This window comes from Arachis hypogaea, chromosome 18 (genome assembly GCF_003086295.3).
Source record: "Arachis hypogaea cultivar Tifrunner chromosome 18, arahy.Tifrunner.gnm2.J5K5, whole genome shotgun sequence".
Taxonomy (NCBI): domain Eukaryota; kingdom Viridiplantae; phylum Streptophyta; class Magnoliopsida; order Fabales; family Fabaceae; genus Arachis; species Arachis hypogaea.
Genome location: NC_092053.1, coordinates 125,607,456 through 125,630,696, shown reverse-complemented (window position 1 = coordinate 125,630,696; position 23,241 = coordinate 125,607,456). Strand labels below are relative to the sequence as shown.

Here is a 23,241-nt window from a genome sequence, read left to right as displayed (position 1 = left end):
CAAATTTTATCATGTTAGATTGTTCTTGTCCTATTGTCCATATAAGTTTTAACATAAGAATAAGAGAATTCAAAAATTTTACTCATAAATCACAAGAGAATGTTTGTAAATTCGACCACCGAATATTATTTACATAAAAGTATTTGAAAAAATACCATCTTAATATAAAAATTTTAATTTAATTTTAAACTCTATATATTGCTACCATAGTTTTAAGAATTGATCGATCGAATTACATGAGAATCGGCTGCCAAAATAGTTTGGTTCAAAGTAAAAAATTAGTTATAAGTAAACTTGTAAAAAATTAGTAAAAATTTTGATTTAAAATAAAAAATAGAAAAATCTTCACAAAAATGTCTCTCAAAATTATCTTGAGAATATTTTCTCATTAACAAGTTTTAAAATGAGTTCGTTAACAATTTAATAATTTAGTAACATTTTTAGTAGTTTACTCTCTATAGAAAAAATATATTTTTTTTTTATTTTCATAGAAAAAAAATTAAAGCATTGGAATAAGTAATGATGAAATGAAATTGCATCCAGAGAAGCCCAAAGCCAGCCCACCAACAAAAGAAGTGGAAATGGAAAAGTATTGATACCTCCTTGTTGGCCGCACTATTCACAACTAAAAAGTGTCACCCTTTCTCTTTTCTAACTAAAAACCTCGCCCTTCTCCTAAAACCCTGCTCTCCCTCTATATATAAATCATGCTTCTTTTTCTTCTCTAAAAAACCAACTATTTCCCTTCTTCCTTTCATATTTCACATTTCACATTTCTTTCATTCATTTGCTCGCTCTGGTAAACACTCACATCGCTCTCTCTCTCTCAATGCACTGTTTTTTTTTTTTTTTAATCTCTTCGACATTGATGTTTTTATCTTTTTTCTCAGGAGAAATATGGCTGGAAAATCAAGCAAGGGAAGGAGCAGAAAAGGAACCAGTAATCATAATAGCAATAACGGTAGTATTACGAATGGTAATGTTAATAATAATACTGTTTCCAATGACGTTTCAAATTCCTTGAAGCACGTTCCTGCAAAGGATAATAATGCTGCAATAGCAAACTCGGAAAATGAAAATGGAAAACCTGATTCAATTGCGGCTGAAACTGAATCTGCATTTAGTTCTAATCCTCAGAACGTGAAGGAGGAAGAAACACATAATTCAGAGGCACAACTAATGCAAGGTCAACCTTTTTTTTTTTCTTGGTTTTTTGATTGCTATGCATCATTTTCAATTCAGAAGCCGTTATATTAATTGTGGTATTTTTTTTTAGTGAATAGTTAAAAAAATGGATTCTTAAGGGTTTAATTGTGAAGTTTAAGTGTTCTGTGCAGGTGAGGATAATCTTTACGCTGTTCCTGTCAAAACACTAACTGGGGAAAAGCTTGAAGTACATGTGAGTTAATTTTTCATTGAGGTTCTGTTTACGTTGTTGTTTCAGATGCTTCATTATGGATATGTTTGCTGCGTTTGTAATAGTTGATTTGATTTGCTGGTATTTATTTTTTGAGGTTACCGTAGCGACATGATGTTTTGATAACCTATGTTGAAAAGAGTGTTCTGAGTGTTGTTTACTTGATTCGCAGTTGAGCCCAGAGGTTTAATTTTGCATGTGTTTGATTCTGCATTTATAATGGTTGATTCCATTTGATGGTATTTATAGTGTGGGGTTTACATGTTAGCCGCATGATGTGTTGAACTGTTGATTACCTATCTTGAAAAGTCTGTTCCAGGATGTTGTTTAAACTTTAAATGACTCACAGTTGAGTCCAGAGGTTTAATTATGCATATGTTTTAGTTTGCTGTTTGTAACTGTTTATTTTTTTGATACTATTAACTTGTGGGGTTTCACATGCTAGCTGCATATGATTTTTCTGTTACCTATCTTGAAAAGAATGCTCTGATTTTTTGTAATTGATCCGTAGTTGAACCCGGGAGACAGCATCATTGATGTAAGGCAGTTCCTTCTTGATTCTCCAGAGATGGGCTTCGTCACATGTTATGACCTGATCTTACACACAAAAGATGGATCCTCTCATCACCTGGAGGATTATAATGAACTTTCGGATGTGGCTGATATTACTACTGGTGGCTGCTCATTGGAAGTGGTTCCTGGTAATTTTCAACGGACTTAGGGTTTTTGAAGCAATGAATTAATTTAGACATTTGTTTAACAGTACGGTGCTGTATTGTGGAAAAAATGCTTTTTGCAGCAATGTATGATGATAGATCAATAAGGGCTCATGTTCACCGAACTAGAGATGTGTTTTCTCTTTCTAATGTCCGTGCTTCATTCTCATCTGTAATTGCAAAGCAGAATGAAACATTACAAAACAGAGCTGCAAACTCCAGAGGTATATGATAGTTGTATTGTCTTCATTGGATTTTTCTGTCCTAATTGATATTTTGTACTATTTTCTACCTCATCTCTGAAATATATCGTTACAAGTCCGCCTCTGCATTTCTTGAAGTATCAGACTCTTCAAAAACTGAAGTTCGAGACCTTGACGGACTTGGTTTTATGGAGGATCCTTCTGGTTCATTGGGTAATTTACTACCGTCCCCATTGAAAGATGTCAAGTGTGTGGAGAGCATAGTGTTTTCATCCTTCAATCCTCCTCCAAGCTATAGAAGGTAACCCGAAATCTCTTCACTTAATAGGATTTCACCTCCTTGTTTTAGGTAGGCATTTTAACAAGGCTTCTATGATTTTCAGGCTTGTTGGAGACTTGATTTATTTGGATGTGGTAACATTGGAGGGTAATGCATTTTGTATAACGGGAACTACAAGGGTGTTTTATGTCAACTCAAGCACAGCAAACAATTTTGACTGGAAGCCAAGCAAAGCTACATGGGAAGCAACAACCCTTATTGCTCTCTTACAAAAGATTAGCCCCAAGTTCAAGAAAGGTAATGAGTTGTAAGAAAGGCCTTTGATGCAAGTTTATCAAATGTGCGACTTAATAAATAATACTGGTTCCCTTTCTTGTAATTTGAAGCTTTCCGTGAAATTTTGGATCGAAGACGGGCATATCATCATCCCTTTGAAAATTTGCAATCCTTGCTGCCACCTAATTCGTGGCTTGGGTTATACCCAGTTCCCGGTGAGCTCAGTTTAATCAATGTTATATCTTCAATTGTTTATGTCAGTTATAGTAACGTCTGCTTCTCTAGTTGGGATAATTGGGCTGGTTTTCCATGTTCTTTTTGATAAAATAAGAATATCATTAAGACTGATAGAAGAATATTACAAGGATAAGGAGGATAAGAGATCCTCTGTACAATAGCAAAAAACAACCAAAAGTAGAGCTATCTATAAAGCATTGCTTTCCAATCTATCAACATGACTAAGAGGAGAAGTTCTCCAAAGTTCATGAGTTAGACCAAATAGATGCCAAACACTAATCCTAGGGGTAAAAAAAGGGTATTATGCCTTGTTCTTTTTCAGAACAGCCCCTCTCATCTATCTCATCCCCCCCTCCCCCCCCCCCCCCAAAAAAAGAATAAATAAATAAAAAACACAAAAAAGTGGTAATCACTTATGCAACAATATACACTTCTAATTCGTCCTCCTAATTTCTAAACAAGGTAAAAAGTCAAATGCATTTTATATCTTGAGAACGTAAAAAACTTCAAAATCTATCTCATTTGGAAACTAGGAGGATGCTAAGGATGACGGATTGAAGATGGCAAACTATTCCATAGAGGTGTCACAAATAATTCAAAATTTTCCCCGGGACAAGTTTTATTGTTCGTGATTTTGCCAACGTGCTTATTTCATGTATTTACAATTTTTCCATCACTCATTCCTCAAATTATTCATGGGAAGCTCCATGAAATAGTTTGCCTAGGAAGATATGTCATTATTTTTTTTTATTAATTTAATGCATGACACTACTGTTGAACAGAAGTCTATTTTGAAGATTTTAGTCTATCCTGGTAGTATTTTGGAGTAATATTTGATACACATATCCAACTTTAATATGATTTAAAATTCATTTGTTGTTGATGGAAGGCAAGTAGGAAACTTGGGTTGGTTTAAGTTATTAGATGGAATATTTCATAATTATTCTCACTTATTTGACTCTGAAGTTAACCATCAATGGCATGTAATTTCATTTTAATTTCCTTGGTTGATGGATCTGTTCTCTCTCTCTCTCTAATGTAGTATATTTATTTATTACTTCTTGGCACATCACTACAGTTTAGTACTATGAGAGGTGTACATGAGAATGCTATCTTGATGTTTTTGTAATCGTTTCTTTTGTTGACAGATCACACTCGTGATCCGGCCAGGGCTGAGAATTCATTGACCCTTTTATATGGAAGTGAACCAATGGGCATGCAAAGGGATTGGAACGAGGAGCTGCAATCTTGTCGAGAATTTCCTCATACAACTCTTCAGGAGAGGTAGCCTCTTTTTTTATTTTTTATTTATTTTAATTTTAAATTTTATAAATCTTTACTCCCAATAACCCATTGTCTTTATAAGTATGATTTTTCTAGTATTTTTTTTTTTCTGTTGGTGATGACTTGTTTATCTTTGCTGCTTGTGTGAGCTATGCATTACTGCAGGATGATAAGGGATAGAGCACGTTACAAGGTGACGTCAGACTTTGTTGATGCAGCAACTAATGGTGCTATTGGAGTGATCAACGGATGCATTCCTCCAATAAACCCAAGTGACCCGGAATGCTTTCACATGTTAGTGGGAGCTACTGTCTTAATTCTATTAAATGTGTTTAACATATTGTTCACTTTTTACAATTTCTTTATCCTTTCTCATAGATTTCCCTTCTGAAATTAATGGTCCTTATTGATTGTGGGTTTAGGTTGGAGCACAAAAACAAAAATATAAGGCCCTAAAAATTCTGACATGATTCTGTTGTGCCATGTGTTTTACAAGAGGCATGTCACTAATCCTAATAATAGGGAAACAGAAACCCCTAATTCAGTTCTAAACAAATAATAAAATTGTAATCAAATGATGATATATATTAAATATTAAAATTAGTCCTAAGAGATATTCATTGACATTCTAAGATAATACATATATCAAGGACATCTACTCTATTTTCCGACATACATGGCTCTGAGATATCTTAAAAGAAATATGGTACAAAATGCAATAGTCCTTTCTTTTGTTTACAACTTGAACAGAAATTGTTATTGTTGTAACCAGTCATTTCTTGTTATCAGCTGTGCTTTTTTTTCTTCTTCCATTAAAGTTAAAGGTTCATGGTAAGTTGTTTTGCCTAATCAGTGTCTTTTGACAAACGTCGTTTGGAAATAGGTATGTACACAACAATATATTTTTTAGTTTTGCTGTTGATGCCGACCTTGAGCAGCTCTCAAAGAAATCCACAGACTCTAATTCAAATATACAGAGCACAGACATTCGGCAAGATTCTGAAAATGTTTCAGACTCTCAGGTTCCCAGTGGGGGAAAAAGCAACGGTTCAAGTTCCGAAGATCTTAATAATGGGGTGGAAGCTGCTCAAGAGATCTCACCTGAGGCACAGTTGGCTGAGAGTGAGCAGGCTACTTATGCTTCAGCAAATAATGATTTGAAGGGCACAATAGCTTACCAGGAAGCTGACGTGGATGGACTCTACAATCTTGCTATGGCTATAATTGACTACAGGGGTCACAGAGTGGTTGCTCAGGTGTGTGTTGTGAATCTGAAGTTTAAGTTTCTCTTCTTTCAAGAAAATGCAATGAATTATATATGGTTTCAGTTTATGATGCCAATTTATTTGTAGAGGAAGCTGGGACATTTGAATTTGTTGTCTCATCAATTTTAGTGAACATATTTTGTGTTGTATTGCTGATATTTTTCTTTAATAAAAAAATAATGTAAATATAAATAAATATACAAATGTATTTCCACATGTCTTGTTGGTTGCTATCAATGATCCCACATTGTTATTCAATGTAGAATTCTTTCCATGGAGACTCTTGCTGGATATTATACTTCTTTATTCATATTGAAAATGAAACTAAATTTACTGCTTTTTTAATGTATAAATCCCGTTCACCATTAAATCTCTGTTGTGATTCAAGTTACATATTTTGCTGCAGAGTGTATTACCAGGCATTCTTCAAGGCGACAAGTCGGAGTCTCTTAAGTATGGCTCCGTTGACAATGGGAAGAAAATTTGCTGGAATGAAGATTTTCATTCCAAGGTAAGGAAGAGATGCTGAAAGTTTATTTATTTTCAGTGAGTGTACTTTATTTGACTTTTAGGCTTTAATTGACACTGATTTGCGGTGAAACCTTTCTTACATAGGTAAAATAAATAAATATAAGTATCCATAAATTCTAAATAAACATTCTTTTAGGCATTGCTATTCTTTACTCTATCAAATGAAATTTTCATAAAAGATCTTTTTTATTCTTTTCTTGTTTTCAGGTATCGGAGGCTGCCAAATGCCTTCATTTAAAAGAACACTCAGTCCTTGATGGATCTGGAAATGCTTTCAAATTAGCTGCACCAGTGGAATGCAAGGGAATTGTTGGCGGTGATGACAGGTAGTTTCTATTCTGGTTTTGTTTGTTATTTTTAATACTGTCTATCACTGTAGTTGGTGATCTATTCTCTGCTGATTTGCTACTGGTTCATAGGATAGGCATGATTTCTGGTTATATTATTTATGTTTGAAGAATGTTATTGAATACTAATCAGTAGAAAGTTCATCAACAATAGTTAAGTAACATCATAATCGTTGCAGTTAATATACTTAGGGTTGTGATTTAGACACTTCTGATTTATGTTACTCCATTCTGGTTTTCTCTTTTGTTATTCTTGATTGAGGAATGTTTAATGAATATATAAGATAGGATGTTTTTCAACAATATATATTTACAACATAAATCTTTAGTGTAGTGCAAACTTGACATTTTATTTTATTTTATCTTTTCCTAATTATTGTTTACTTCTCTATTTAATCAAATCAGGCACTATATCTTAGATTTGTTGCGGGTAACTCCTCGAGATGCAAACTACACTGGACCTGGTTCCCGGTTTTGTATATTGAGATCAGAATTAATTGCTGCCTTTTGCCAGGTAACTGCAATACTCAGTTGTCTATAACATTGAGGATTTTCTTTTTCCAGTTTTTGATGGTTTTTGTTATTGTTGGAATAGGCCCAAGCATCAGAGAAATCAAAATCCAAGGAGACTAATTCTGAAGGTGCAGATAACTTGGCCACTAATTTTCAAAATGAAGCTGATGCTGACAATAAGGTAAAATTGGTTGCCTATTATTAGTTTCCCTTTACTTGATTAAGATGTCTTTTCTCTGAAGCGAATTCTTTTCTGCTCCTGTTCCTTCTAGAATAATGTGGACTTTTAATTATTAGTTCATATGAGATGATGTGTACCATTTATTTATATAGGAGTCTCCTCCCTTCCACCTTGATTTTGAAAAATAAGCTACTACTTTCAACTTCATCTAATGGTGATCATACTTTGTTGCATGTGCATATGTGTGCACATTTACAGCATGGTGCTTATACACTTCCTTTCCAGAATCTGTGGGGCTAGAATACATGATAAAGACTCTTAGATACTTTATAGTTTATATAGACCATTCAAGGAAAAAAGTAATTTAGCACATATGATACTGTTAATATTACCATTAATTCTTGGGCACTTGTTGCTTCTTTTCCTTGTGTTTCCAAAGAAAAATACAGGACTATCTCAGCAGTTCCTTTTCCCTTGGATCCATTGGTTATGTTTGTTTGCATTTGTCGAATGATTATTTGTTGTGTGTGTATTTGAGTATTCAAAACAGCATCAGGTCAAATGGTGTCGCTATTTATTAGTTTATGTCATGAACCATTTTGACCCCAAAGCTTATACTGTTAGGGGTAGAGGCAACACAGTCCCGACTCAAGAGTCTGAATTTGATACATGAAATATTGTATAGGATTATCCTACTTTGTGATTAAGTCTAACTTTATTTAGAAGAAAGGGAGCAAACCAGGATCTAACTCTTGAACACATGGTCATAGAAGTTCAAATACCATGTTTTTAACTCTCTCTCACAAACTCAAGTTGTTAAGTAAAGTCACATGAATGGTTTTTATACTTTTAACGGTTTATGACTTTTTGGAATATGGGATATTTTCTCAGAGATTATGTTTCCCTTTTACAACTCTAAATTTGTGCTTATGTGCTTATGTGCTTTTGCTTCCTCTTTGCAGGAGTTAACAAATGAGAAGACAACTGAGAATGCCGAAGAAGTTTCATCTGCATCTGCTGGGGGATATGATAATTGTGATGAAATAGTTTTTAACCCTAATGTTTTCACTGAATTCAAACTAGCTGGGAGCCCAGAGGTTTCTTCTGAATCTTTATTTACATATAACTATGCCTAACAATAGTTTTATTCCTCCTCCATGTGTATCTATATTTGTGTGTCTCTCTCTGCTGAAGCATCCTTTTCGTGATATTCTTATATTGCCATGTTTGTTCATACCACCAGGAAATTGCTGCTGATGAAGACAATGTGAGGAAAGTTGGTCAATATCTTACTGATGTGGTGATTCCAAACATTATACAAGATCTTTGGCAGCTTGACGTTACACCTATGGATGGCCAGTCATTAACAGAAACACTTCATGCTCGTGGAATTAATGTTCGGTATATTGGCAAAGTAAGCACTTTGAGTTTGTCTGAATCTGTGTATATTATTAAAAGTACTTTTTAGTTTTTATACTTTTACCATGTTTCCATGTACTTTTTAGTTTTCTGTAAAAGAAGAACTAGAAAAAGTATAAATTGTGCCCTTTTTTTTTCCCTCGAGATTACTTTAAGCTTCTCAAGAAATATTGTCTTGATAACTTAAAAAAAAAAGAAATTCATGAAGAGAAATGTCTTATTAAATGCTGCATTTAAACATTAATTTGTTTCTACCTGAAATGATCACATGAAAAAATATATTATTTTTAAGAGCCATCCTAGTAGCCTATGTACCCTGGTTTGGTTAATATTGCTGCAATGATTTCTCTGGGAGTTTCATCTGAATTTTATGTTCCAATCTATTTCATGGTTTTCCTGGTATTCCTTTTACTTGTCCTTTTATAATTTTTACATTACTTGTCCTTTTATCATTGTGTAAAAGGTGGCTGATGGGACTAAACATCTTCCTCATATGTGGGATCTTTGCACTAACGAGATTGTTGTCAGATCATCCAAACATATTATCAAGGTGCTAGAATTGCTCTCTACTCTTCTAACATTTATTTGCCTCTTTTAATTTTTAAATTATTTTTCCTTTGTCGTTTGTTTAATACTTATTTATTTATTTTTAAGTCCTGTTATTTTCTGTAAGAATCAGTGTAAATTGGAGCTGTCCAATTTTATGAATGTTCGTATGTGTATGTGAGTGCTTGAGTTTTTAATTTGTTTATTCTTGAAACTCTGTTCTGTTTCCAAATATCAAGTTAACTAGAGGCTTTCATTACATTATTGGTTAAAAATGTTGTATAAACATGAATATTATATAGGGCACATCATTTTTCAAAATCACTTCTCTTAAACCAGCAGGTTTGTAATAGATCAAATTTTGCAATTTACACTTTTCAGGATGTATTGAGAGACACAGAGGATCATGATCTTGCTCCTGCATTATCTCATTTGTTGAACTGCATATTTGGAAGTTGTCAAGCTCCTGCTGGGAAACCAGATTCAAATGGCATACAATCCAGGACTCCAAAAAAGGTTTTTCCAAATATGGTTGTTTTCCTTGTAATATTTATTAACCATTCTTTTCTTATGATCCCTTGACCTTGAATTGATCTGAGTACAAACTATTTTTTTTCCTTATCTCTTTTTATTTCTGTCAAACCCTATAAACTATGAGGCTCTGGCTAATTAGCATGTCATGTATGCTCTTATGAGGTCCTTGGGAGCCATTCATCCATGTTTATTTACAGGAGCAACAATCAGCAGGAAAAAATTCTAGAGGACGAGCACGATGGAAAAGCAAGGGGGGTTCAAGGAAGAGTCAACCTTTGTACACGAAAATAAGCTCTGAATCTCTATGGTCTGACATCCAAGAATTTGCAATGAGCAAATACAAGGTATGTTATTGCTTAATGCCTATGATGAGTTCAATAATGCTCAGTAGGATGATGTTGACATGATCATTTTGGGTGTTTTCAGTTTGGTCAGAGTACACGTGAATGCATTTGCATTTCATGTTTTGGTTGCGCTTAGCCAAATGAGATGTGTTGCTATGGTTATAGTCAGTGTGGGCTTTGCTCATTAGGTCCATAAATTCACCATTGAATCTAACTATGTCTCTCTTGATAGTTTGCTATATATCTCTGAACTAAAATTCAACTTGCTGCAGTTTGAGTTACCCGAGGATTCAAGGTCACGTGTGAAGAAAATTTGTGTTATACGTAATCTTTGTTGTTAATGCTTAATGCCTACGATGAGTTCAATATGCTCAGTGGGATGATGTTGACATGATGATTTTGGGTGTTTTCAGTTTGGTCAGGGTACGCGTGAATGCATTTGCATATCATGTTTTGATTGCGCTTAGCCAAATGAGATGAGTTGCTATGGTTATAGTCAGTGTGGGCTTTGCTCATTAGGTCCATAAATTCACCATTGAATCTAACTATTTGTCTCTTTTGATACTTTGCTATATATCTCTGAACTAAAATTCAACTTGCTGCAGTTTGAGTTACCCGAGGATTCAAGGTCACGTGTGAAGAAAATTTGTGTTATACGTAATCTTTGTCGGAAGGTAAGTATAAGCCTCAGTCAATTCATGTTGATTATTTATTTATAATTTTTTTAACAGTCCTAGTTGTACAAATTATTTTTACTGGTCTTTACATGTTTCTGATGTTTCGGATAAACCTTAAACCTGCATATACTTGGTGTTGGCTCCACGTGCTGCCGTATGTTGTATGTTGTTGATACCTTTGTGTGGTATCTTCTTTATTTCTAAGAATTGTGGATTATTAAAAATATATTCTTTGGTCTAGATTTTGCTTACTTGGTAAGCTCTTTTCTGGGGGGAAAAAATTTCTCATCTTAACCTTGTCTATATGAAATATTAAAGAAAAGAAGGATAAGAATAGGATATGGTAAAACTATCTCTGTATGATATGAAAATAATATCAATTTTGTAACTTTATTATAGGGCAGATATTTTTTTTTATTATGTGCTGTGTGCACTGCAAGCCTGAACCCACTGTCTGCAAATGATGTATGCAAACTGATAACAATTAAAAATTATTCTCATGTTGTGCTATGATAGTACTTGTTAATAGCTGTTGATAGGATCTTGACATCATCCACTACCTCTGCTGTTCATCGTTGTTGAATAGTGTTATCTACTTCTGCCATTAACCATGATTCTCTGCAATATTAATCCTGTTAAGCTTAAGTTAATGCATTTCAATGTCAGCACTCCTTAACAAACAAAAGATTTAATTTTGTGAATAACTTTGATATTAATTCTGTTAATATTTTTAATGTTTGGTTTTCAGGTTGGTATAACTGTTGCATCTCGTAAATATGATCTTAATTCTACAACACCCTTCCAACCATCAGATATCTTGGATCTCTGTCCAGTTGTCAGGCATTCAGTTCCAGTTTGTTCAGATGCCAAGAAACTTACGGATGCAGCAAAAAGTCATATGTCAGCTGTATTTACTGTGATCCCTTTTTCTTTGGTAGAATGATCACATTTATTTACTCCTGGGACTGTTTTGTTGAACTTATGAAAACATAACATAATTTTTAATTATTGTTTAAAATGACTTCATATTTTTCAGAAATTTTAAATCACAAACGTATAATATACACAAGCTACTTAAATCCTATTTCTCCTTATTAATTTTATTTATAGTGTTCCTTAGTCTTACGCCGGTCCACTTCTGAGTATTTAACACCATGGTATTCTTTAATCCATATACATGAGCCTACATGGGAAAGGTTTTTGTTTTATTTTTTTCATACTAGTAGTAGTGTTTAGATTTGTCAGTGTCATTTATTTTTTCAATTTCTGAGTTGGTTAATAAGTAATTTTGCACCTTAATATAGCATTCTCATACTTGTACTCATCACTGGTAATGCAATGGTAATTCTTATTTTGTGTGTAAACTGGGGAATTGTACAGTGTTTGAACAACTGTGTTTCTCAGCGTAAAAGTCGATTTTGTGGATTGTGGAGTTGGATGCATGATTTATTTTCTGACAACAAATTTAATAACTTAGGTAATTACTTTTTTGATCCAGGGATCACTCAATGAAGCTTACGATCTATTTACTGAGGCATTTAAAATTCTTCAACAGGTACGAAATCCTGTATTTCTGTATCTGTATTTGAATGGCCGTTGTGCATAAAATAATAATTCTTGTACATTGTGCTGCAGGTTACAGGTCCAATGCATTGTGAGGTTGCTACCTGCTGTCGGTATGTCAGTTGTTTCTATCATGTTAGCATGATCCTTAAATTTTATCCTCTTGTCTTAGTCTAATCATAATTAGCTTGCATTGCCGTTAAAATTTTGGTAATGGATCTGAAATTGTTGTGTATTTGATTTGCAGTTGCTATGCTTACAATTTGAAAATTTATAACAAGCATTCTTTTGAGCCATGTGATATTTGAATATGGTCCTGAAATATTTGAGCTAATTATGAATTATTAAATTTCAGGTATCTTGCAATGATTACGTATCATGCTGGAGAGATGGATGTGGCTGTTGCACAACAGCAAAGAGAGTTGATTATCAATGAGACTTGTCTTGGTCTAGATCATCCTGACACAGCTCACAGGTACTTTATTTTTTTTTATTCTGCTTGCTTCATTTCCATAATGATTTTGGGGTTCTGTATATGCATCCCTCTACCGTGTGAATTTTTTGTTTACCAAGCAAAATCGGATGTTGTGGCTGAAAAAAAATTATTGTGATAGTGTTGCAGAAAAATTGGTGTTTGTTATGAAACATTATGCTCTAGAACCCCCGATTGAAATTTTGTTCATTGCAGTTATGCTAATATGGCACTCTACTATCATGGATGGGAAAAAACTGAATTTGCCCTTCCCTACATGACTCGTGCTTTGCTCCTGTTAAGTTTATCATCAGGCTCTGATCATCCTGATGTTGCCGCAACTTTCGTAAACGTAGCAATGATGTATAAGGAATTGAAAAAGATGAACATATCTCTTCGTTATCTACAAGAAGCTTTAAAGAAGAATGAACGGCTTCTTGGCGAGAAACATATTCAAACTGCTGTTTGTTATCATGCTCTTGCTATTATATTCAACTCTATGGGTGCATTCAAGCTCTCTCTGCAGGTATGTAAGGCGTGAGTTGTTTTCTACTCTCTACTATTACTAGGTCATGAGCCTATGTTGCATTTGGTTTGACAGCATGAGAAGAAAACATTTGAGATACTTGTCAAACAACTTGGCGAAGATGATCCAAAAACACAGGAGTCTCTAAACTGGATAAATACATTTAAGATTCGTGAGTTACAGGTACTGTATATTTTTCCCTTGGTTGAATGAAATTACACATTTCACTGCTAGTATTTACTTTTCCCTTGGTTAAATGGGATTGAGTCTCTATTTATTCCCCGAGAAAGGTTCAGAAAATTTCAGTTCTCCAAAATTTCCGGCTCTCTTATTTTATTTTTCTTTCTTTTTGGGTACAATTTTTGCATTCAAGTAAGGTGAAATATTACTTGGCAATTTAGTTGTGTGTAAGTTTTATACAACTATCCATGGAGTCTTGAGGTCATGAGTTCAAGCTATGGAATCCGTTGTTGACACTTGCATGGAGCTGCCCTTTGCCAACATTCATAAATTCTTGGATGGTAAATCTTTGCAATAGGGAGGACTTTTTGTGAGTGATTTGATCATTGACCAACTATTATGATTTTCGTTGATCATAGTGAAGTTTCTTTGTATTTCCCCGTGGAGGGGTCAATACTCTATAGTTTACTTTGAAAAACATGAAAAGTTCTGTATCCATGTTCCATCTCCTTATGTTCCTTTTCAGCACCTGGTAGCAACAGAAACTTTCACTCCATGTACTGGTTATCTTCCACACCTTATTTTGTCAGGTGAATGCCTCAAAAGCAAAACGATCAAGCTTTGAATCCGGCATCCGCCAGGAAGGCTCTTGATGTTCTCTTGAGAGTTGCTCCTTTTCTTTTGTTGATTTGTCATTTTATTTATCATTAAATTTAAACCTGCGCGTTGCGTGAAAAAATACAAGAATATAAAATGAGAATATTCTTTGATGTTAAAAAATAAAATAATTTAAGTTTTTTAACAAAATATTTTCTGATAGAATTATTTATCTAATTTTAAAACATATGGTAAATACTGTATTATATATAAACATTCTTACATATTTTGTATAAACCTATAACATAACATGTTTGACCTTTATTTTCTTTTTCTAAGTATTGGCTTAGAATTGATTCACAAATATATGGATTTACTTTTTGCATTTTATGACATTTTTAGTATAGGATAGAAACTATATATGTATAACACTCAAATAAAACATACAATCCTATTCATTTATGAATATACACAAAATTTTCAGTTTTTACAAAGTGTTTTCAGTCATCACACTCATTCATAGATTTGTCTTTCAAATTTTATTACCATTATTATAAGCTTATGATAATTTCTCTATGTTGTTAAAAGTTAAATTTAGTGTTAACGTGATAATTTTATATAGAACTTAAAATACTTAGGTATCATTAGCTTATGAACTTAAAATACTTGGGTATCATTAGCTTATTGTAGTACTACTTTAATCTCTTCTTTTATATATTTTTTTTAATTTATAAAATAAAGTTTACTCAACAAATAGGACATGAAATATTAGAATTTGACCCTTGATATTAGAATTGACCCTTGATTTGAACTAATATCTATAATATAATCTTTTTATATAATTGAAGAATTTAATGTGAGAAATTATGAAATTGATATGTTGGTTACATAAAACTTAGGTGTCATTAGCTTATTTTAATATTACTTTGATTTCTTTTAAATAATTTTTATAATTTTATAAAATATAGTTTACTCAACAAGTAGGACATACAATATTAGAATTTAGACCCTTGATATAAACTAATATCTATAATATAATTTTTTTTATATAATTGAAGAATTTAACATGAGAAATTATGAAATTCATGATAGCTTGGTTACGTAGATGCTATTTACTATGATATTCTAAATATGATTATATAGATAGGTTGTTTGCTCTATGTTGACAGACAAATTCATAGAAAATTTAAAATTTAGGTGGCATTAGCTTGTTAAACACTACTTCAATTTCTCTTTTTATATATTATAATAGATGTTGTTTGTGGGCTATAGCTATTAGTTAATACTGAATATTTAATGCCAGTGAGAATGATGTTCTTTGATATCAATATTCATTACTGTAGCTATCAGATTTTCAACCTTGATACAGATGTTTTCACTTTGTTCTTAGATCATCTTAAGCATATCTTTGTTCTGCGCTTTTATCTCTGTCTGATTCTTTTAACTTCCACTGAAATTGACAGGCACGTCCTGAGTTTGTACAAGCATTCCAAGCAGTTACAGATGGGGGATCTGGAAGTTCAGGTGCACCCACAAATAAATCTGTCAATGCTGCAATGATTGCTGAGACCCTCCCCAGGGGAAGGGGAGTCGATGAAAGGGCTGCACGTGCAGCTGCCATAGCTCGGAAGAAGGCAGCAGCCAGGGGCCTGGTGGTGCGCTCTCAAGTACAAGTACAAGTACAATCACATCCTCCTCCGCTCACACCGCTTTTCAACATCATAAATTCCGGCGTGGCTCCCGATGTTTTGGGCAATGGGGATGTCAATGGAGTAAAGAAGAATGGCGTTCGTTCAAGTGATCCAGCAGATGCTACAAAAGACCAATCAGTGCCGACGCAAAAACAAGAACAAACTCCGGCTGGACTGGGGAAAGGGTTGGCATCGTTGGATGCAAAGAAACAGAAATCAAAACCAAAACCAAAGGTTGAGGCTTGAATTTTTTGATAAACTAAGCTTTGATTAGTTGGCAATAGCTACGTTTTTGAATTTTCCTTTTTTTTTAGGGTCATAGCCGTTGAAAACATCTATTGTTGGATGTAGGTGGTTGAGATATATAAGCATAATTGAATTTTCTACCACAATAAAATTTGGATTTGAGGATAGGATTATAATTTGCATATCAACATATTTTCTGTTAACAAATTTAGCTGCCAGTTGAATTGTGGCTCATTCATTGCATATTACAAATTGAAGATTGTGCCGCTGATATTGTATGACACTGTTATACTGTGATCAATAGTGGTTGATAAATTCTTTCTACATAAATTCTTTATGATTCATTTGTCATTATGATAAGGAATTTGTTTAGTATGTTATAACCATTCTAAAATAACATCTAATTTAGCTGTATTATGAATTTACGGAATGTAGGCTTTGGACAATACTTAATCTTAAGAATGTTGGAACCTATACTAAGTTTTGAATCATGATTGATCAATCAAGATATTATTTATATTGAAATTATTAGTCAAAGGGGATATAATGTATCACAGAAACATAAATAAGGGGGTTAAGCATGCTCAATGACATTCCAGATTCAGAATGCATATCAACCTTTTTCACCCTCTTCTAACACCTACAAATGAAAATACAAATTGATTTGAGTTGGTTTATGTTGTAGTTGTCTCTTTAGACTTTTCCATAGTTTTACGATTAAATATGCCAACATTCTGCATTCTATGTATATATTCACTTTGTATTATCCATTATAATTTCCTTTTCACATGTTAAATTGTGATAGTTTCTTACGATTTATACAGTTGCATGTTCCAAACTAAGTCATGACAGCCCGTTATGATTTAGTTGAAAACCCTAATTTGTTATCAGTTGCAATGATTTACATAGATTTGAAAAAGGGCAAAACCATAACAAAATTTCATTTAAGACATTTGTGTAATATTATAACCAGTTTATTTTACATATGTAATTCACAAAGAAATAAAGTGTTAAAGTTCTAAAATCTTAAGTAATGATTACAGTAAAAATATTTGATAAATTTTTTTTATTATAAAAGGTTTAATATTTTAACATTTTATTATTTTGTTAAAAAATATAAAATATGTATGAAATGTATAAAATATTTACAAGAAAACAATTTTAATGATTTTGTCGTGAGTTTCTACCTTTTGAAAAAGAGCTCCCTTACTTGGTTAGCTGTTTATTTTGAATTAATTTGAAAAAAAAAAATCTAATTGTATCCAACACATATTCAAAATGTATATATATATATATATATATATATATATATATATATATATATATATATATATATATATATATATATATATATATATATATATATTGTAAAACAGTTTTTTTATTAAATATGTATCCAAACATACCTAAGGCATACCTGTATCCGTATGCCTGTATGGCAACTCAGCAATTGAGATGATTCACCAATTTGTTTTCCCCTTTAAAAAGAAAAAAATGTTCAATTATTTATATTTCTGGCTAGTATCTAACCACTACATTCTAATCTTATTAGCATAAACTTGACTAATCTGACTTGAATTGATAGAAATCTCATGAAAGGTATACAAATATTCTAGCAGTAAGATTTTTCATTTTTGGCATTCGAATCTAATTAATCAAGAGATCAAAATAATTTATAGATTTTACTGATTCTATGTTGGTACAGTTAATTATTCACCGTAGATACTCCCATGATAGTACTTTTACATAAAGATAACATTATGAATCTTTAGATAATTTGATATATTTGGTTGAATCATCTAACAATTCACAATGAAGATCTCCCATTATTCATTTCCATCTTTGAAGATTAGAACTAAAAAAACTTAGAACTAAAAAATCACCAAAAGAGTAGTAACTATACGTCTTCTATGCCATATTCCTAATACTCAACAACGAGTAAATGAAACTAGAATACATCATATTAGAAATATAAGTAGTAAAAATTTCCTATATTTAGTGGTAATTAAGAAAATTATTAGGAGGATGTACAAGAAAAATTTATCATTTTCTTAATATAGGCCCATATTAATCATCCATATATATATAACCTACCTCTTCCTACCTGTAGACTTTTGGCAACAGAAAGATTAACGTTATTATTCAAGACAAAATAGCCCAAAAATATATGACATGCATGTAGTCAAGGGTTCATAATCAGTTGGGTGAACTTTTATAGATTCTCTTTTAGTTCCCAGCTCAATGACTTGGTCTCCTTTTCTTTAATTTCAGTTAAGAAAATTTCGGACAATGTAGAATCTGAATTAAAAAAGTGCTGGGAACATGTTGATTCTTTCAATTGCCAAGCTTGACAGTTGTCATGTCGTCAAGAAAACTTGGCCCTATCTCTCTCATTGTAAAGATTGTGTTTGTTGAACCTCCTCATTTACCTTTGCTTATAAGTATTGCCTACTGGTTCATGCAAGTCGTGAAGTATAAAAGTATAAAATTGCAACAAATTAGAAACAACAAAAAGGCATCTCAAATGGCATTGAAACACCTCTTCTTTCTTCTCATGGTATCCTTCTCATTAGGTAATGATAATTACATATCAGTTGTTACACAACTTACTTTTCCTAGGTTTATTACAGCTTTGGTGACAATCTACCTCTTTTTTATTACCCTTTTATTTCTCAGGAGTGGACGCAACGGTTTTTATATTGCAAAATAGATGCAGGAATACAATTTGGCCTGGGATCCTAACAGCATCAGGAAAGCCACAACTCATGGATGGGGGGGGTTCAACTAAGATCTGGTCAAGCTGTAAACATCACTGCACCAAAAGCATGGTCTGGCCGGTTTTGGGGTCGACGAGGATGCTCTTTTGATAGCTCTGGTAGTGGATTGTGCGTCACCGGTGATTGCGGAGGCAAGCTCAAGTGTGATGGTGCCGGGGGCGTGCCACCAGCTTCGCTAGCAGAGTTTACCCTAGACAGCCCAGAGGGGGACTTTTATGACGTTAGCCTTGTCGATGGTTACAACATGCCAGTGTCAATCTTCCCCTCCGGAGGATCCGGTCAGTGCAAGGCTGTCACTTGCCGTTCGGATTTGAACAGAAACTGCCCAAGTGGATTGGAGTTGAGAAGAAATGGGAAAATTGTTGGTTGTAAGAGTGCATGTATGGCATTCAACAAGCCACAATATTGTTGCACTGGAGACTTTAATAGCCCAAATAAGTGCCAACCAACAAACTATTCAAAGGTGTTCAAGGCTTCTTGTCCTCAGGCTTATAGCTATGCCTATGATGATTCAACCAGCACTTTCACTTGCCAAGGAGCTGACTATTTAATTAGGTTTTGTTAGGGAGGGGAGGGGTAAAATAGACATTATCTTTTTCAGGTTTTTTTTTTTGTTTTTTTGGAGAAAAGGGGGGGGGGGTTTACATTTGGATTTGTGTAACTTCTTTTCTTTTCTAGATTTTGTAGATTCTTTTATATACAATCTATATAAATTGATTTCAGGAACCTTGATTTGATCTTACACAAAGTTCATTTTAGGTTGCACTTTAAGAGTATACTTTCTACGGAAATGTTATACCATACATGAAGACATGAATATATTATGAATAAACTCATTATGAATTAAGAAAATAAGGAATTAATTACAACAAATGAATACCAAATATAAGGTTATGATGGAAATAATGAAACAAAAATCTGTGAAATGAGATGCAGATAGTCAGAAAAAAAAAAGAAAAAAGAAACCTAGGAGATCCATCAAATCAAAACCAATGTATGAACAATAGTTCCATCAATATGCAAACCCCATTAATCCTTACAGAAGAACATAAACCTTTTTCAAATTTAATATTAATGAGGTCACCTTGTCCAAATCCCCACAAACTCGTTAGCTGCTTCATCTTTGCAACCGTCTCTCCCGAATTCTTGTTAGTTGGAGGAAAGATGATTTGCCTAGTGAATACACAAGCTATAAATTAACCTTCTAATATATAGCTATGATGATGACACATATTTTATACTAGAGGTAGAAGGACTATATGTAGAATCCACACTAGCACGCGCTTGAAGTGAGGAGGATAGTACTTACCAGAAGATTATGGCGGCACCGGGTGAAAAAAAGAATTCAAAATATGCTGCAACAATTGAATATCCTTTTAGCCTTTTGGCATTCAGGCTCTTGTAATGGGATCTTAATCTTTGTTCCTCCAAGTTCAAGGTTTACTTTATCCCAATTCAATTCAGTTCCATCCAAAATGATGTGCTTCTTACTCACAGTTCTATATACTTGGGAGAGGAGACCGAGGAATGCTGACTCCACATTTTTGGATTCAAGTGCCGATGCTTCAATGAAGAAGAGATTCTCCTTCTCAGCAAGGTCTTTGGCTGCCTCAACCGGCACTGCTCGAGCAGAACTAAGGTCAGACTTGTTGCCGACAAGCATGACAATTATATTCTTATCTGTATGCATCCTCAGCTCCTCCAACCACTTTTCAATATGGTCAAAGCTTTGGTGGTTGGTTATGTCATATGCTAGTAAGGCGCCAGTTGCACCTCTATAGTATGCAGTTGTAATTGCTTGGTATCTGTCACGAATGCCAACATCACAAGAAGGGGAAAAAAGAACAACTGAGCATTTTCTCATTAAGGTACATGAATTAACACTATTGGTCTCTCATAACTCAGGAACAAAATCTAAGTAAATGTCAATATTGTTGTAAGAAAATGAATTGACTAGAATTTCAAGGACATTCTTAGCAAGAATATCAGCAAACATTCAAGTACATAAGTAACAAACTGAAGTCAGCATTATTAGTTAATGTGGATATTGGTAAACAAGTTAAATTCATAACACGCTCGCCAAAATTTAGTTGCAGTGTAAGGCGATAAACAAGAATCCAGAAACATATTCTAAGAGCTTTGATGAACATTATGTTCCATGACCATCATTCACAAGGGTCTTGCGATTTGATTATATTAAAATGAGCTATGTTCTAAAGATGTAAAATGTAAACAAAATTGAGCAGGAAAATGAGTCTCAGCACTAATCAATCTTGTTAAAATTACAGGGATGGTCTTCTTATCTCAAAAGAAGATAAGATCTTGCACAGAATTCAGCTATATTCATAGTTCTATCCATCTAAATACGATCATTTTAGCTCATCACAAAAAAGCTCATGGAATAAAACCCTAATAAGCAAAGAAATGAACAAATCAAAGAGAAAAAAATGGACCTTTCTTGACCAGCAGTGTCCCAAATCTGTGCCTTGACAACTTTGTGATCCATGAGAACCGTCTTGGTGAGAAACTCAACCCCGATCGTGGCCTTGGATTTCAAGTTGAATTCGTTCTTAACAAAGCGATTCAAGAGCTGAGACTTGCCAACACCAGAGTCGCCAATCATCACAATCTTGAACATGTAATCGATTCCCTCTTCCAATTCACCTTGCCAGTGAGCCATGGCGCCTTTCGAAAACAAAGCAAAGAACACGTTGGAAGCCACAGAGAGAGTGTTTTATAAGGCGGTAGTTGGATACGCATTTTGAGAAGGAAACGGAGGGAAGGAATGGGAAGTGGAATATCACACTGTTTCTGTCTCCTTTTCTCGTGTCTTCATCACGCTTCCGTGTTTTCTTTTTCTCACAACGGTTACTGCCACGGAAAGCGTTGCTTTTTCATTTTCAATTTTTTTATGACTTACATAAGCTGAATTTAATTTTGATACATAATTATTACAAATCAATTTTAGGTGTATATCTAATTATATAATGTGGCATCAATAAATATAATTATTTCTGATATTGATGGTATTAATAGCCATTTATAAAAACTGATATGATTGAATTATTATGTAAAATATTTTAACTATCAGTGCATTAAAATTAAAATAAAATTCTTTTGAAAAAAACAATTTTTTTCTCTTTAATTTAGTCTTTATAATTGTATTTTTTCCGTTTTGATCCTAGAAAATTTAGGTGTTTTAAATTTTAATTTCGTTTTAATTGTTTTAACTTATTTTAATATATTAAATTTGATATTAAATTTTTATTTTTAAGAAAAAGAAGAAGCGTGAATTTACGCAAACATGTGCGGGAGATTTTTGTTGTGGCAATAAATTATTAGACCAACTTAATTGAATTTAATTATAGTTGATTATGTAATCACCATGTAATTTATACATTAGTATTTAATGAAATAAATTAAGAATAAATTCTATAATAAAAAATTTGAATTTTCTATAATCAATAACTAGAAATAAAATTTCAAAGACCAAAAACGAATTTTAAACAATTTATAAAGATTAAAAATTTGTTTAGGCAAATTTTTTTCCTATGGAATTAGTGGAACAGTTATGCTACGCATACAAATTTTTTTGACTTACAAGTCTTACAAGTTGACCAAACCCAATAGAAAAGCTACCCTCACCCACAAAAGCGTGTTAACACGCGTATTACGTTTCCAAAGCGCACCTTCACCATTATGAATGACTATTCTTTTTCTTTCTCGATGAAAACCACAACTGTCATTTTTTTTTCGTGTAAAATTATAAAAAAATAAATTTATTTAGAAAGAAAGTAATATGATTAAGTATAATTTCCTTAGATGTGATTAAAAAATAATTGAATACTATGTACAGTAAAAAAATTGATATTATTGAAGGATAAAACTAAAATTTATTTCTATGTATCATTTTTGTCCCCAACGTTTTCGTCATATTTAAGTCCCTAACGTTTCAAAATCGTCTCAATTTTGTCCCGCCGTCAATTCTGTTAACGGATCCCTAACGGCAGGACACCATTGAGTCAATTTTGAAACATTAGGGACTTAAATACAAAGATTGAAACATTAGTGATAACTTTGGGACATACTCCAAACGTTGGAGACAAAAATGATACTTTACTCCATATTCAAATTACAACTTTATTATTATGTCTGTACTTTTGCATATGTTTGAGGGTAATAATCTATTTCTTCTTGGTGACATAACATACTTATGAATAAATAACTTCAATTTTAAAAAGTAGTTTTTGATTACTTACTTGTATTTTTTCTCTTTAATTTTTATTTAATTATTTTAATATTATTTTTTTATTTATTCGAGGATTCTCTTAAAAAAACTATCAATTTAGTATTCAAATTATGTTCTAATTTTGTCTTTATATTTTTTTCAATTCTATCATATTCAAGAGGAATAACCAA

The 23,241-nt window shown here is 33.0% G+C and overlaps 3 protein-coding genes across 4 annotated transcripts; 2 read left to right on the top strand and 1 right to left on the bottom strand.

Annotated features, from left to right (window-relative positions):
- The first annotated feature begins 597 nt into the window (after nt 1–597).
- Nucleotides 598–16,396, top strand: LOC112770926 (clustered mitochondria protein). Of its 2 annotated transcripts, none has more exons than XM_025815409.3 (28): nt 598–799; nt 891–1,186; nt 1,338–1,399; nt 1,929–2,118; nt 2,217–2,357; nt 2,475–2,637; nt 2,720–2,913; nt 3,003–3,107; nt 4,278–4,413; nt 4,579–4,707; nt 5,297–5,669; nt 6,085–6,189; nt 6,417–6,535; nt 6,962–7,070; nt 7,152–7,250; nt 8,213–8,347; nt 8,494–8,664; nt 9,133–9,219; nt 9,597–9,731; nt 9,947–10,093; nt 10,699–10,767; nt 11,519–11,677; nt 12,269–12,325; nt 12,406–12,446; nt 12,689–12,808; nt 13,022–13,331; nt 13,407–13,514; nt 15,572–16,396. In XM_025815409.3, the coding sequence occupies exons 2-28, from the start codon at nt 898–900 to the stop codon at nt 16,043–16,045; spliced, it is 4,227 nt and encodes a 1,408-aa protein (XP_025671194.1). In that variant the 5' UTR covers nt 598–799; nt 891–897; the 3' UTR covers nt 16,046–16,396. The 2 variants fall into 2 exon arrangements, with proteins under 2 accessions (XP_025671194.1, XP_025671195.1); XM_025815410.3 differs by having other exon boundaries at nt 622–799; nt 2,481–2,637.
- Nucleotides 16,397–18,549: 2,153 nt separating this feature from the next.
- LOC112772245 (thaumatin-like protein) lies at nt 18,550–19,387 on the top strand. The gene has a single exon (XM_072224250.1). It carries the CDS (start codon nt 18,815–18,817, stop codon nt 19,385–19,387), a length of 573 nt encoding a protein of 190 aa, XP_072080351.1. The 5' UTR covers nt 18,550–18,814.
- Nucleotides 19,388–19,641: 254 nt separating this feature from the next.
- On the bottom strand, nt 19,642–21,713 carry LOC112772246 (ras-related protein RGP1). The gene is made up of 3 exons (XM_025817145.3): nt 21,276–21,713; nt 20,132–20,627; nt 19,642–19,995 (listed from the first exon to the last, which is right to left on the bottom strand). Exons 1-2 carry the CDS (start codon nt 21,500–21,502, stop codon nt 20,168–20,170), a joined length of 687 nt encoding a protein of 228 aa, XP_025672930.1. The 5' UTR covers nt 21,503–21,713; the 3' UTR covers nt 19,642–19,995; nt 20,132–20,167.
- Between the last annotated feature and the right edge of the window lie 1,528 nt (nt 21,714–23,241).

What these genes read in the sequence shown, in the direction of transcription:
- LOC112770926 (XM_025815409.3), top strand. Translation starts at nt 898, where the DNA reads ATGGCTGGAAAATCAAGCAAGGGAAGGAGCAGAAAAGGAACCAGTAAT. An exon ending in CATTTAAAATTCTTCAACAG is followed by an intron (nt 12,326 to 12,405) that starts GTACGAAATCCT and finishes ATTGTGCTGCAG; the next exon opens with GTTACAGGTCCAATGCATTG. An exon ending in GAGGTTGCTACCTGCTGTCG is followed by an intron (nt 12,447 to 12,688) that starts GTATGTCAGTTG and finishes ATTAAATTTCAG; the next exon opens with GTATCTTGCAATGATTACGT.
- LOC112772245 (XM_072224250.1), top strand. Translation starts at nt 18,815, where the DNA reads ATGGGGGGGGTTCAACTAAGATCTGGTCAAGCTGTAAACATCACTGCA.
- LOC112772246 (XM_025817145.3), bottom strand. Translation starts at nt 21,502, where the DNA reads ATGGCTCACTGGCAAGGTGAATTGGAAGAGGGAATCGATTACATGTTC. An exon ending in GACACTGCTGGTCAAGAAAG is followed by an intron (nt 20,628 to 21,275) that starts GTCCATTTTTTT and finishes CATTCGTGACAG; the next exon opens with ATACCAAGCAATTACAACTG.